We start from the raw sequence: 15,863 nt of genomic DNA on the forward strand, positions 1-15,863 counted from the left end.
ACTGATAAATATTTGAGCTTCAAAGGCCTTTTTTCATGCCTTCATCTGTGGACAGAGTGAATTAGTGTATATGATGTCTACGATCATTTTAGATCTCTCTAAGATTTTAAGTTGAGAGAATGCTATTAGTCAACTGAGTAGTACTGAAAAAGATTAGGCAATATTTAACCGTAATGAAATAAGTATGGAAATTATGAAGCTGTGTAAATAACTTCTTGGTAAATTATCGTAGTCTCAGTCTAAAAGTAATTGGTAAATTGAATGATAAGGAGAAGAAAACTAAGACTGAGAAATTATTTCATATTGTTAATTTTCTTCTTGATCCAAAGGAAGGCAGTGTAGATTGAAATAACAATACTAAAATAGTGGAATGTACTCATAGCACATCACTTTTATCAATGAATTAGTAGTTGTAATGAGTCCTTATTGTAATTGGTTGTATGAGAAAAAATACAAATAAATTTAATCTTTTATGATTATATATTTTAATATTTATGAACTGTTTCACTGAGTTTAATTATGTTTCTTTTTTAATAGAGGGAACAAGATGCCAATCAAATTTTATAGTAAGATTATATGCAAAGTACTAATTTATCTCTTATTTCAGAGAAGAAAACTTGTGGGTTTTTTGGGGGGTCGATTAACATCATTCTCTTGACCACTCAGAATAGTTGGGTTTATTTTGGTGGTATTTTTATTACTTAAGAACCTTACATTGCAGTTAACAATGAGTGTACTCAGAAGTCTTTATTAGAAGTTAAATAATATCACTTTTTTTCAAGGGTTCTGATGGATTCAGACTTGAAGTTCTAAGCATATTATGTGCCATAAAACATAGCAGTAATAAATGTGTTTTGTCTGAGTTGATATTCATGTGTGGGGTAGGTATTGTGAATGGAGAAAGAGAAAACAGTCTCCAGAGGCCACAACTTTTTCTTTGTTCTGCTAGAAGTACACTTAGGTGAACAGACTTTTCAAAATGTCACTATGTAAGTGTGTATTAGGAAATCATACCCAGAATTGTTTTTTTAATTTACAAATCAGTCCTATATATTTCCAAAATACTAGTCTGAAACCCTTTGATTACTGATGATGTGGGTACTTTACAAGTATCTTCTTTAGGCTTTTGTGATTGATATCTTTTTGTTTTCCTTTTTTTAGTGTACTTCCCCAGGTGTGCCAGCTCATATGCAAAGCAGATCTATGTCACGACCACTGGAGCTGTCCTTACCCAATCAAACTTTATATTCTGAAAACGAAATTTTAAAAAAAGAGTTAGAAGCAATGAGAACTTTCTGTGAATCAGCAAAACAGGACCGACTCAAGCTCCAAAATGAACTGGCTCACAAAGTGGCTGAGTGCAAAGCGTTAGCATTAGAATGTGAAAGGGTCAAGGAGGATTCAGATGAACAGATAAAGCAATTAGAAGACGCATTAAAAGATGTGCAGAAGAGAATGTATGAGTCAGAAGGGAAAGTTAAACAAATGCAGACTCATTTTCTTGCTCTTAAAGAGCACCTTACAAGTGAAGCAGCTTCAGGGAATCACAGACTAATGGAGGAATTGAAGGATCAGTTGAAAGACATGAAAGCAAAGTATGAAGGTGCTTCAGCAGAAGTGGGAAAATTAAGGAACCAAATCAAACAAAATGAGATGTTAGTAGAAGAGTTTAAGCAGGATGAAGGCAAGCTGGTAGAGGAAAATAAGCGACTGCAGAAGGAATTCAGTATGTGTGAAATGGAGCGAGAGAAGAAAGGGAGAAGGGTCACAGAGATGGAAGGCCAATTAAAAGAATTGTTAGCAAAGTTGGCCCTTTCCATTCCAAAAGAAAAATTTGAAAACATGAAGAGCTTATTATCGAATGAAGTAAATGAGAAGGCAAAAAAATTAGTTGATATGGAAAGAGAATATGAAAAATCACTTAGTGAAATTAAACAGTTAAAGCGAGAACTTGAGAATTTTAAGGCTAAGATTTCTCAGCATGTCAAACCAGAGGAACATGAGCAGCTCAAGAGCAGATTAGAACAAAAGTCAGGAGAACTTGGGAAGAAGGTCACTGAGTTAATATCCAAGAATCAGACCTTACAAAAGGAAATTGAAAAGGCTTACCTGGATAATAAGCTCCTCAACCAACAAGTACACAATTTAACAACTGAAATGAAAAATCATTACACTCCTTTAAAAGTAAGTGAAGAAATGAAAAAGTCATATGATGTAATTATTGATGATTTGAATAAAAAGCTTTTAGATGTAACAGAAAAATACACAGAAAAGAAGTTGGAAATGGAGAAATTGCTGATGGAAAATGACAGTTTAAATAAAAATGTTAACCGCCTGGAAACTATGTTCATACCTCCTGAGAAACATGAAAAAGAAATGATGACTCTGAAGTCCAATATTGTTGAACTTAAAAAAAAGCTCTCTGAACTTAATAAGAAATATGGTGAAGACCAAGAGAAAGTATATTCACTCATGTCTGAAAACACCAACTTGAAAAAGACTATGAGCAATCAGTATGTACCAGTTAAAACTCATGAAGAAATTAAAACTGCATTAAGTAGCACATTAGATAAAACTAACAGAGAATTGTTAGATGTGAAGAAAAAATATGAACATGTAAATAAAGAACTTGTGAAAATAAAAGATGAGAATGAAATATTAAGAAGAAACCTGGAAAACACTCAGAACCAAATGAAAGCTGAGTACATCAGCCTAAGAGAGCATGAGGAAAAGGTGAGTGCTGTCAGTAAGAGCATGAGAAAGGTACAGGAGAATAGTGCAGAAATACTGGCCAACTATAAGAAAGGCCAAGAAGAGATTGTGACATTGCATGCTGAAATTGAAGCCCAGAAAAAGGAACTTGACACGATACAAGAATGCATTAAAGTAAAATATGCTCCAATTGCCAGCTTTGAAGAGTGTGAGAAAAAATTTAAGGCAATAGAGAAAGAACTAAAAGAACAGTTATCAGAGCAGACACAAAAGTATAATGTCAGGGACGAAGAGACCAAGAAGTGCAAACAAGAGAATGACAAGTTAAAGGAGGAGCTTTTCACTCTTCAGAAGGATTTAAGGGATAAGAATGTTCTCATTGAGAATTCTCATGAAATGGAAAGAGAATTAAGCAGAAAAACAGAAGAGTTGAACAGACAGTTAAAAGACCTGTTACAGAAATACACAGAGGTAAAGAATGAGAAGGAGAAGCTAGTAGAAGAAAATGCCAAACAGACTTCTGACATCCTCACAGCACAGACACTTCTGCAAAAACATTATGTTCCATCGGAACAGGTAGAGGCCCTGGAAAAATCTCTTAATGGCACAATTGAGACTCTAAGGGAAGAATTAAAGAATAAGCAAAAGTGTTATGAGAAAGAGCAGCAGACAGTGACCAAGTTGCATCAGTTGCTGGAAAACCAAAAGAATTCTTCAGTGCCCCTGGCCAAGCATTTGCAGATGAAGGAAGCATTTGAGAAAGAAGTTGGAATTATAAAAGCTACCTTGCGAACCAAGGAAGAAGAAAACCGAAACAAAACTGAAGAAATCTCCAAACTTCAGTCAGAGATTCAGAACAGTAAACAAGCATTTAAAAAATTAGAGACAAGAGAGGTAGTGGATATGTCTAAATATAAAGCAACAAAAAGTGATTTGGAGACACAGATTTCCAACTTAAATGAAAAGTTGGCCAAACTGAATAGAAAGTATGAAGATATATGTGAGGAGGTTTTACATGCCAAAAAGAAGGAACTATCTGCAAAAGGTGATAAAGAATTACTACATTTTAGCATTGAGCAAGAAATCAAGGATCAGCAGGAGCGATGCGATAAGTCCTTATCAACAATCACAGAGTTGCAGACAAGAATACAGGAATCTGCTAAGCAAATTGAAGCAAAAGATAATAAGGTAGGCCCTGAGTCATCTTCGTGGCTTTGCATTGGAAACCCCAGAGCAGAATAGAGCACTATTTTAGCATCCTACAGACAGGTTTACAGAAGCATAGTGACCATTAAATGCCACCTTTCTGTTTGACTACTGGTGTGCAAAAAAATTTCAGAATTGGGAAAAAAAAGTATGAAAAGCATTTTGTATTTTGTTTCCTCAGCTGGTACAGCTAAGAATTGAGGAAATATGGGGAGATTTAAGGTTCACGTACCTCACAATGAATCCAGTGGGTTTGGGGTACCTGAAGAACGGTGAAGAGGGGAGGAAAAAAGCTGTTTCTGGCCTGCGAGAAACCAAAAACTCTGGGGAACACCCCAAACTTAATCTTGGCATTCACCCGTATCAGTATGTCAAGCCCTCCAGTTGGCTGTACATTCTGTCCCCATATCTTTCTATAGACTGGTTCCCTTGCCCAGAATGTGCTGCCCTCCTTTGTACTGAGTCAAATTCTGTTAATTCCTTAATCCTCGTGTCAGCACTTGTCCTCCTTCCTAATTCCTTCCCTGTCCAATCTAGTCCACAGTAAGCTCTTCCTCTTCCAAAATACATGTTTTGTTTTGGCTTTGCCATCCTCTTAAAACATATATGATACAATGTCAAAATTATGTGGTTGATCTTCCCAACCAGTTTTTAAGAGGAAAAACTGTAATTTACCTTTTCTTCTTATCATTCTCATGTTATAATTTACATGATAGATGCTCAACCATATTTGCAGAACTGAGAGTTGCATGAAGTGTTTCCTATGAAGATGAGAAATCAGGGAGACTGAATGCAGTTTTATTAGTTCAACAAATAATTGTTAAATGCCTTGTGCATGCCAGGTGCTATGCTCAGAGTTAGGGACACAGCGGAGTGAAAGTAGACACAGACCCAGCCCTCCTCACTGTAGAGATTTAGATACTGACATCTCTGCTCAGATGACCCAGACTTTAAATGGTTAATGGAAGATAGTTGTGAATATAATTATATATCATTATAATAGCAAGTTATTAATATCTAGTTATAATTGTTGCCATTAATTGAGCATGTGCTATGTACCAGGCATATCTTTATGATAGAATTTGATTTGATTTTTAACTATAAAAAAATTTCCCTTTCACTGTTAATGAAATTAAAGCTTAGAAAAAGAAAGGAAATGATCCAAGCTCACACAGCTAATAAACATCAGATCTAATTTAAAGGCTTAAAGCCTATGCTCTTCCCATTATTCTAAACACCCTCCCTATTTTTTCCTTTTCTAAGACAAAGTAGTCTAAAATCGTATGTTTTTAAAAGGAACAGGACACATAAATTAATGCTAGATATACATGAGCCATATTTTTTTTTTTTTTTTACTTTTCAACTTTGTTGGAGAGAACCTCCTCTATCTTTCTATATTTCAAATGACCTGGAATATAGTCTATCTGACTTCATAGGTACTTACATGTTATTTAAGAATAAGACTCGGGTCACACTCAAATATATACCCATATTCATTCTTAATTTTGTAATGCTTTTGTAAGGAATTCCTGAGAAAAAAATAATTCAAGAAATTAAATGTTATATATACTGTGTGAAAATGTTCATTGTAAATGAGTAATACATGTTTTTCCCACAACTTTTTTCTTTTTTTTTTTTTTATAAGATAACTGAGCTACTTAATGATGTAGAAAGACTAAAACAGGCCCTTAATGGCCTTTCACAGCTCACCTATACGAGTGGGAGTCCCAGCAAGAGACAGAGCCAGCTGATTGACACTCTGCAGCACCAAGTGTGGTCCCTGCAGCAGCAGCTCACTGTGAGTACCCCAGGCCAGCATGGCTTCATGCTTGTCCTATCTAATAAAAAAGTAATATGCAAATTGACCATCACTCCAACACCCAAGATGGCCGCCCCCATGTAGTCAAAGATGGATGCCACAAAATGCCCAGCAGGGAAGGCAGTTATGGGCAATCAGGCCAGCAGGAGAGGGCAATTAAGGGGGACCACACCTGCAGGGGAGGGCAGTTGTGGGGGATCAGGCCTTCAGGGGAGGACAGTTGGAGTGGAGGGCAGGCCTGCAGGGGAGGGCAGTTGGGGGGGAAATCAGGCCTGCAGGGGGAAGGCATTTGGGGGGAACCAGGCCTGCAGGGGAAGGCACTTGGTGGGGAGCATGACTGCAGGGGAGGGCAGTAGAGGGAGGACAATCAAGCTGGCAGAGGAGACAGTTAAGAGAAATTGGGCCGGCAGGGGAGCAGTTAGGTGTCGATCAGGCTGGCAGGGGAGGGAAGTTAGGGGCAAACAGGCTGGCAGGGGAGCAGTTAAGCATTAATCAGGCTGGCAGGCAGAGGTGGTTAGGGGCAATCAGGAAGGCAGGCAGGCAAGCAGTTGGAAGCCAGCAGTCCTGGATTGTGAGAGGAATCCCAGATTGGAGAGGGTAAAGGCTGGGTTGAGGGCCTCTAGTTTGTTTATAAAAGCTTATTTAGAAATCAGATTGATTTGTGGCTGTGTTCAGATCCAAGAAAGTTATCTTTTTTCAAAAAGTTACTTTCACTAATGGTATAATATACCTTATTTAGTGCCTATGACATGCCAGACACTATACTACGTATTTTACATACTTTAAACTTTATCTTCATCAAAATCTTTACAGTTTTATTCTCCTATTTAAAATCCTTGTTAAGGAAATAAAGATGGAAATTCTTGATACATAAGGTCATACAGGTAAGATTTAATCCTGAGATTTGCTGACTCCAAATCTGGTAACTGTAGCACACTTTCTAAAGTAATGGTCCACTAAACTAAAGGGAGTTTTTAAATAATATTTTATCTTTATGAGTAAAGATAGGCATTCCTATGGTTTTATGCTTTTTATCATTATATATTAAAATAAAATATCTGGATATGTAGTATTTCTATATAGGTATTTGTATCCTTATAAATACCTATATGGATATATATATCTCCTTTATATATTAAAGGAAATATCTGGATTTAAAAGCTGAAGATGGGAGCTCAGTTCTAAGCCCTGCTGTTTAAAAGCAAGTGACATGAACCCTATCAGGTTTGGCTCAGTGAATAGAGCTTTGGCCTGCGGGCTGAAGGGTCCTGGGTTCGATTCCAGTCAAGGGCACATGCTGGGGTTGTGGGCTTGATCCACAAGGTAGGCGTACAGGAGGCAGCCAATCAATGATTCTCATCATTGATATTTCTCTCTCTCTCCATCTTCCTTCCTCTCTGAAATCAGTAAAAATATATTTAAAAATATAATAATAAATAAAAGCGAGTGACATGAAACATTTCCCTTAATACTTGGCTTCTTCATCCATAATTGAATAATTAAAAACTGATTACTTGTTTGTTTGCTTTTTAATTAAATGAGCTAATATAATATGCATAGAATTGCTAAGTAAAACATAGCATAATCAAATGTAAATTGTTGCTAATATTTTCTTATTCTACAGGTATTTGTTATGAATTATTTTTGAACAGAAGAAAGTTTTTCTTTTTTTAAGTTTTCATTTTTATAACACTATTGGCCTATAGTAGTTTGTCAGAATTGCTGATTTGAACCTTTTCAAAGGGATATAGTAGTCTCTAGAGTAATTGGAAATATTTATTATTAATTATGTTCTTGACACTATGCTAAACTCTGCCAGAGACAAAAAGAGCATACAGTTCTTGTCCCCAAGGAGTTATGGGTAGTTATGAGGCAAAATATAGGTCTTATAACATGGCAAAAATACCAAATATAGAATTGTGAATACAGTCCCAGATTTTAGGTGATAATTAATTCCCAGGAAGGAAAGATTACTGGTAGGGGTAGGAGCTAATTTCAAAAAGGAAGGGACTAACTGGCCTGAACTTTTAAGGTAGGTAGTGTTTGGGTAGGTGAGAGGAAAACACAATCTTCCAGGCAAACGTAATAGTGTGAAGCAGCCATTGAGATGAAATGCAAACAGCATGCCCAGGGAATGCAAGGCCTATCAGCCTGGCTAGTACCAAGAGCTATCTTTGCAGCCAAATCATGGAGATTGTTGAGAACCAAGCTGATGAGTTTGGATTCTTTATTATATGTACTTTGGTGACACCCAAGATTTTTAAGCCAAAAGGATATAAGGAAAGGGCTGTCTTTACCTCCAAAGCTTAATAGGAAGTCAGATTTAGAGATGGGGACAAGATGAGAAGCTTTTGTGGTAATCTAAACCTTAAGTTGATAAGTGTCTGGATTGTTTCGTGACATTAGATGTCAGTTAAGGAAATCATTTCATGTGACCTAGGATAAGTATAATTACTTTCACTATGAATATTCCCACACATTCATGAGAAAAGTTCATACTATTGTGAAATTTTGCATGTGGTCGGTCCAAGGTGGTTTGTTACTAAAAGCATCAGGAGCATTTTAATAATACTGCTGTTTTGTAGCCTCAAGCCCAAGGTCAGCAGTATTACAAGCCTTATGCGTTTGAAAACATGAATGCTGATATTCTGTTCTGCCCTTCTTCCCACATTTCTAGGATGCCCACAGACAGCACCAAGAAGTAATTGGAATTTATCGGACACACCTTCTTAGTGCCGCACAGGTAAAGAATTATTTCTCCTTTGGAAAGGATATTATTTTAGAGAAAATAAAATTTTCATATTCAAGTAAATTTATGTGAAAATCATGTTTAAAGTAGTTGAACCCCATATGCTTATTTAAAAACAATTGTGTTTCTTTTAATCATGGTTTTCATATCTCCCATAGAAATTTACAAAGCTATATGGCAATGCACCATCTTAAACTTAATGTTATCTCCATTTGCTTTACATTCATTTTATAGACAGTTTGGCAACATATAATGGCAGCACACATTAATGCTACTGCTAGCTGAAATGATTCCTTTAAAAACAAATAAACATATTTTATTGATTTTTTTATAGAGAGGAAGGGAAAGGAATAGAGAGTTAGAAATATCAATGAGAGAGAAACATCTACCAGCTCACACCCACTACTGGGGATATGCCTGCAACCAAGGTACATGCCCTTGACCGGAATCGATCCTGGGACCCTTCAGTCCACGTGCTGATGCTCTGTCCACTCACTGAGCCAAACCAGTTTCGGCATGAGGTGATTCCTTGACAGCCACACATGGCTGTCACCAAAAAAGAAGAGTGGAAAAGACATAATTGTTTCTTTGTAGCTTAGGAGTATTTATTTGAAATGCAGAGAACAATATAAAAGTACAGAAATGATTAGTAAGGTGTGCACAGAATTATAATAATTTAAGCCTTAAATCTTCTAGGCAAAGGCAATAGGGTAAAGCACTATTAAATTTTAAGGGAAAAAGTTGGTTCTGTTAGAAGATTATCAATAATATTTATTTACTAGTGGTCCGGTGCAGAAATTTGTGCACAGCAGAGGGAGGGGTATCCCTCAGCCCAGCCGACACCCTCCTGAATCTGGGATTCCTTGGGGGATGTCTGACTGCCGTTTTAGGCCCGAACCCTAATTGCCCCCAACTGTCCCCCATTGCTGGCCTGTTTGCCACTAACTGCCCCCCCTCCCCCCACTGCTGGCTTCATCACTCCCAACTACCCTCCCCTCCTAGCCTGATCACCCCTAACTGCCTCTGCCTTGGCCCCACCACCATCACTTTGTCCAAAAGGACATCCGGAAGGTCTCTGGGTCTAATTAGCATATTATGCTTTTATTGGTATAGATTGAGCCTTTAAACTCAGGCAAGTATAAGATTAAGAATTCCCTTCTTTGCCCTAACTGGTTTGGCTCAGCAGATAGAGCATTATCTGTGGACTGAAAGGTCCCAGGTTCAATTTGGTCAAGGGCATGTACCTTGGTTGCAGGCACATCCCCAGTGGGAGGTGTACAGGAGGCAGCTGTTTGATGTTTCTCTCTCATCATGTTTCCAACTCTCTATCCCTCTCCCTTCCTCTTTGTAAAAAAATCAACAAAAGAAAAATAAAAGAATTTCCTTCTTTGGATGTGTAATGAGGAAGCTGTTTATTGTTGATGTTGTTGTTGCTTTTTAATAAATCACACCAAGAAAATGTTTAACATATGAAGGATGTTTTATTTAATGTTCTGCAGAAACCCTATGACCAGCATCTCCAAAGTTCTCAGAATGGATTTTTCAGGAAGATGTTCTAAAGGAGACAATAGTAGAATAGCAAATGAGATGTAAGAGGATTGTTTATGATTTGAAGCATGTCAGGCCACATGGTTAAAAGAAAAAGCATAGCTTGTTGAAAGAAAATTTTCAAAGAAAGGTCTTTAAAAAAAAAACAAAAAACTAGGTAAAATAATAAAAAGAAAGAAACTATGATATCAAATTCTTAAAATAAAAAAGCTGGCCTGTTCTATAAACGATGATTGAGAAACCAACGGAAAAGAATACATTTGTATGATGAAAGAAAATATCTTGGGCTACTTTCTTTAGAGTAGGTAAAAGATAGGCCGGGATTGGGAAGTATATTGTAATTATTGGAGAAGACTGTTGAAGGACCATGAATGGGGAGTTTAGGAGGGAAAAGAGTAGAAGAGTATAGATCTGTAGTGGAGTAGTTGAGAAACTCACTCAGCTCTTATATTGGACAAAGGAGGAAGAGCATGCTTTCCAGAAAGACACTGCAAACTAATAAACTTTTCAACTTTGAATGTATGCTTCTGAAATTATTTTCTACTGACTCCTAATCCTATCTAATAAAAGCAATATGCAAATTGACTGAACCTCTGCTACACTCAAGCCTGGGGGAGTGAATATGCAAATTAACCCAACCAAGTTTGCTGAGGTCACAGAGAGCAGGAGGGAGGCTTGAGTTTCCCCAGCAATGGAGGAAGCCAAGCTTTCCGTCTGCCCTTGCCAGCCCAGGCCTCCACTTTAGGCTACAAAGTTTCAATTATAGAAGATACATAGATCCCAACAGAAATGGCTGCTTTCACAGAGCAAGCAGAAGGCTTGGCTCGGCCCAGGCTACAAAGTTTTAATTGTAGAAGATAAATAAACCCAGATACCAGAGCCTCCACTTGGGTCACTGGGGGACATGGCAGGCCTGCAAACCACCACAGGCCCTTTGCCCAGTCCACCCAGTGCCCCAAGAGAACCCCCACCCTGATTAAGGCCACTCTTCAGGGCAAACCAGCTGGCCCTCACCCATGCACCAGGTCTCTATTTTATCTAATAAAAGAGTAATACGAAGATTGACCATCACTCCAATACACAAGATGACTGCCCCCATGTGGTCAAAGATCCTGCCCCAATGTGGTCACAAGATGGCCACCACAAGATGGCCAGCAGGGAAGGGCAGTTGGGAGGGACCAGGCTTGCAAGAGAGGGCAGTTGTAGGCAATTAGGCCAGCAGGAGAGGATAGTTGGGAGGGACCAGGCCTGCAAGGGAGGGAATTTTCGGGCCACCAGGCCTGTAGGAAAGGGCTGTTGGGGACCCAGGCCTACAGGGGAGAGCAGTTAGCGGTGACCAGGCCTGCAGGGGAGGGCAGTTAGGGGTGACTAGGCCTGCAGGGGAGGGCAGTTAGGGGTGACTAGGCCTGCAGGGGAGGGCAGTTAGGGGTGACTAGGCCTGCAGGGGAGGGCAGTTAAGGGCAAATAGGCTGGCACGGGAGCAGATAGGCACCAATCAGGCTGGCAGGGGAGTGGTTAGGGGGTGATAAGGCTGGCAGGCAGAAACGGTTAGGGGCAATGAGGAAGGCAGGCAGGTGAGCAGTTGGGAGCCAGCAGTCCTGGATTGTGAGAGGGATCCCAGATTGGAAAGGGTGAAGTCTGGGCTGAGGGACAGCCCCTCCACCCCCCTGTGCACGAATTTTGATCACTGGGTCTGTAGTTAAACACAACAAAAGCAGTTGGCATCTGAAATAGTCTTGCCTTCTGGCATCATAAAGTTAACTAAGAAATTCAGTTTAGGCAACTATGGATAATGTTTGAAATTTAAACGTCCTGGTGTTATAGAAACAAATTTCAGAAAGAAAAATTTTTGTATAAATAGGAAGCATTATGCTGAAACCTATTCAAGTGCTCCAGTAAAGAAAAAGAAGGGGGAGCTGTAATAAGCTCACCATGTTGACTTGCATTTATTCAACTCTCTTGCCCTCTTTTTAAGTTTAAAGTGTTTCTTTCTAAATATGAATGGCTAATGTTTGTGTAAAAAGATCTCAACCTCACCAGTAATGGGGGAAATTCAAATAAATAAGAAGGTATTATTTTTCACTTATAGGTTTGGCAAATATTAACTAAGATGGTGGGCTATAACATTGGCCTGGGTGTTGTGGGAAATGGGCATTTATACCCTGTTACTAGGAATGTAAACTGTTATAATCTCTACAGAAGGAAATTTTATAGTACTTAGCAAAATTGAAAATTGAGCTTGCTTTTTGACCTATCAGTTTGTTTTCTAGGAATTTGCTCATAAGATTGGAAACATCTATAAATGCCCATTATTGGGGGAATGGGTAAAGAAATTATTATACATCTACACAGTGGATATTATATAATATTTTTAAGTAGTTAAGCATTTAACTTGGGATAGATTTCTATGACACTGGGTGAAAAGGCAAGTTGCAAAATTATATGTATGATTTTATTTATGTAAAATATGGGGATTTTTCATTAATTACTTTTCTCTATTAAAAAAAAAAATCTCAACAGGGCCCAAAATAAAAATTTCCTTATAGTTTACTTTGCTCATTTATAACTCATGTTGTCCCTTATTATCTAAGCTGTTATAAGAGAGATCTGTTTTCTAATAATAGATTTTAAGAACAACTGGTGACCACTACAGTTTTTTAAAATATTATTGTTATTTCAATCTTCACCTGAATACATGCTTAGAGAGAAAAAGGAAGAGAGAAAAGGGATGTGGGAGAAAGAGAAACATCAATTGGCTACCTTTCGTAAGTGATTCCACCCAGGTGTGTGTCCCTTTGGTGCACAGAATGACACTCAACTAACTGAGCCACTCTGGCTGTGCAGTGAGCACTACTTTTAAATTAAGTTTTAAAAATTCCAATATATTTTCCAATAAATCCTTCAGGCGTAACCAAGGTAGTGAAGATTTGGCATTTGGTGAATCACAACTAATTAAGCCCTATTATATAAAGCCTTTGTCTTTAGTTAGAACTATTGTTTAAATGAAGATGACATAAAATATTTCTCTCCTTTCTTCTTTGTCTCAAGGGTCACATGGATGAAGATGTGCAGGCGGCCTTACTCCAGATTATACAGATGCGGCAGGGACTTGTATGCTAGTGATCGATACTTACCCGCCAGTGTCTGCTTCACCAGCTGGTGCTGAACATTCTATTGCAATTGCATGGCCTTTCTGGGCCTTCCTGTTCTAGTATAAATAAAATAAAATTTATTTGGTTCCATCAGTAGGTTTTAAAAAAATTAGATAAATATGTTACTGAGTTTTTCAATATCAGTTCAAATCTTATGTTCCATATATGTTAATTTTCCAGTTAGGCAAAGAGCATAACACTTTGCCTTGGACTGGCCACATATTTTTTAAACTGTTGAGTCCCTAATAAAACATGAGCCATCTGAGTGGGTTGAAGAGGGGTTAGGTTGAAAAAATTGTTTAAAGATTTCTCTCAGAGAAATTGATTTGGTCAGTGGCCACTTTAAATTGATCAAAAGATCTTTCACATCTTTGGTCTGAGCCATGAGACCTAACGCTGTTTCAAGAAATGCATTATAACTTGGCTGGCCAAGTTGTATTTTTTATTGAAGTAACTTAATGAGTGCCTTTGATTTCTTTTGGAGGCACATTTTTTTCCTCCTTTACACTAATAACTTTTATGCCTTTTAAAATAAATTTCTTTTCATACTGGTTTGCAGTGATAAATTACATTTAGATTAAGAACAGGCCAGGATGGACTATATTGGGAATTTATCATAAAATTGCCTCATCATCTCCATAACAGTATCTTAATTTTCATTGTGATGATTTTTCTTCCTTCAGTATTTAGAGAAATTTAAATGCTATGCTAGATTTTTCAGTGCCGAAAAATTTAGACTTTTTTTACTTTGACATTTGCTACTGTAGTAACCAAGCATTCATTATACATGCATCCTCCAAATATTTGTACTTATTTATAGGAAATTGCACTAATAAAATTAATAATGTGAAATGCAGCTTTCTTGCAAAATTAGCATGAGAGAATTGGTTTTAGAAAACAGATCTTTAAGATTTTAGACAAAAATGCAATAATATAGTAAACTTTAAAAATATAGATAGTGAGAAAATAATAAAATTGGATGTTTATAGTAAATACTTTGTTGTAGCCAACCATTTTTATTACTTTGTTGTAGCCAACCATTTTTATATAAACTCATTAGAGAGTTTATATGTTTTGCTATTTTTATTAATTTTTTTACCATTGAAATTGAAAATTACTAATTTGACTGTTAGCAAATAAACTGAACAAATGATTGCCACCAACATTTTTTAAATTGCAAAGTGTGCCTTAGCAATAATAATCTTTGAATATCCTGAATCAGACTTTTGATCCCATTTTTGTATAATAACAAGGACACAAGACTATCAAAATAGCTTTTCCCACCAAAGAAGATGTCCTTGTATTTTTTAGTGTAGAAACAACAGTGAAAAGTCAGAATTGGATTTATTCTTAATTCTTTAGATAGATATACACAGTTTACATAAGCAATATAAAAAGCAATGTTCTGTTTATATTTAATATGTTCTATACCATGGGTTATGTTTCATGAGTACTATGTCACCTACTGAAGCTCTGGAGTGGAGAAAGTTCTTAACTGAATTTTCCGTATTAGGGGTGGGAAGGGAACCTTATGTATATTTTATTTTGTCTTCAGCCATCAATAAAATGTTTTCTGTGAAATACTGTTTTGAGCATCCTTGTAAGTAAACAAGTCCATTTGCTATCCTTAGAAAATTTGATGTAGAGAGCAATGGTTTCTAAAGAACAGATGGTGATATCCATCTTAAGTTACTATGAAGAGTAAAGGAAGTTTCAAGTAACCTTGAATTCATCCCATCTTCTCATTCACTCACCCTTCAATATCAAAGGCAGAGACTGCATTTACAATACTGAAGGCTAAAGTTTTTAGATAGTGAACAAGTAGAACATAGATAATGAGTGATGCTGGTGTCTGCTGTCCTGTGTTCAGAAAGACAATAGGGGCTGAACTTCTGGCCAGGAGGAAGGATGCTGAGTTGCTATCTAAGAAGTGAGTACCCTCTGAAAGAATCACTGTGATCCTGTGGGAGTGCAGTCCTTTGTTGAAAGCTTTATTACTATTCCATTATGTAGCACTTTTTCCCACTCCTGATTCATCAGAAAAGCTCATTCCTTTTGACAGAGAATCTGTATTATAAAGAACTATTAACATAAAATCAAATATTCATCTAATGAACATCTTAAATTTTCATATTATAGTCACTAATCACTTGCTATCCCTAGGCTGTCCTAAAACTAGTTTAATCTTCTGTGTGACTTTTTTTTTGTCTTAACCTTTTAGTCCCAACCAAACGTTTTACAGTTCAAAATGTTTGGTTATTCTAAATGCATGGGATTATTTCTACTTAAAAAAATCTTGCAGCTTTAGAACATGAGCACTTATTTCCTCCAGCTGTCTTCTAACATGGACCTAAACACTGTTCTCAGACATATGCTTCATACCTATCTAAAGAGCCCATGTTCTTGATTCACTTATTTCAAAATAGAATAGGGCAGAGTTTTAAATGAACTGTTGGTGTCCATGATGACTGCTTACACTGATGCCTACCATTAGCTAGCAGTAGTTACAAGCATCTCTTGATGTCTGCTTCTCTACGGTTGAGGAAAATGACTTCTTATTTCTGTTTTCCTCATCACTGGATTCTTCAACCTTATCTTTTTTCTTTTTACATGATCTGTGCATCAAAGTCTGTGCACTACCTCTGGCTCTAAAATAAGGATTGAAAAAGGGTTGCCT

At 37.2% G+C, this 15,863-nt stretch overlaps 1 protein-coding gene across 2 annotated transcripts in view; it reads left to right on the forward strand.

Moving 5' to 3' along the window:
- UACA (uveal autoantigen with coiled-coil domains and ankyrin repeats) overlaps positions 1-14,767 on the forward strand; it is a 136,554-nt gene extending 121,787 nt beyond the window's left edge. For both annotated transcript variants that reach the window (XM_036457206.2, XM_036457214.2), the window contains exons 16-19: positions 1,162-3,900; positions 5,564-5,716; positions 8,415-8,480; positions 13,083-14,767. In XM_036457206.2, the coding sequence (XP_036313099.1) occupies positions 1,162-3,900; positions 5,564-5,716; positions 8,415-8,480; positions 13,083-13,154 (3,030 nt within the window). In that variant the 3' untranslated portion in view covers positions 13,155-14,767. The remainder of the gene's footprint in view (positions 1-1,161; positions 3,901-5,563; positions 5,717-8,414; positions 8,481-13,082) is intronic.
- The last annotated feature ends 1,096 nt before the right edge of the window (positions 14,768-15,863 follow it).

This window comes from Pipistrellus kuhlii, unplaced genomic scaffold (assembly GCF_014108245.1).
Source record: "Pipistrellus kuhlii isolate mPipKuh1 unplaced genomic scaffold, mPipKuh1.p scaffold_m20_p_1, whole genome shotgun sequence".
NCBI lineage: Eukaryota > Metazoa > Chordata > Mammalia > Chiroptera > Vespertilionidae > Pipistrellus > Pipistrellus kuhlii.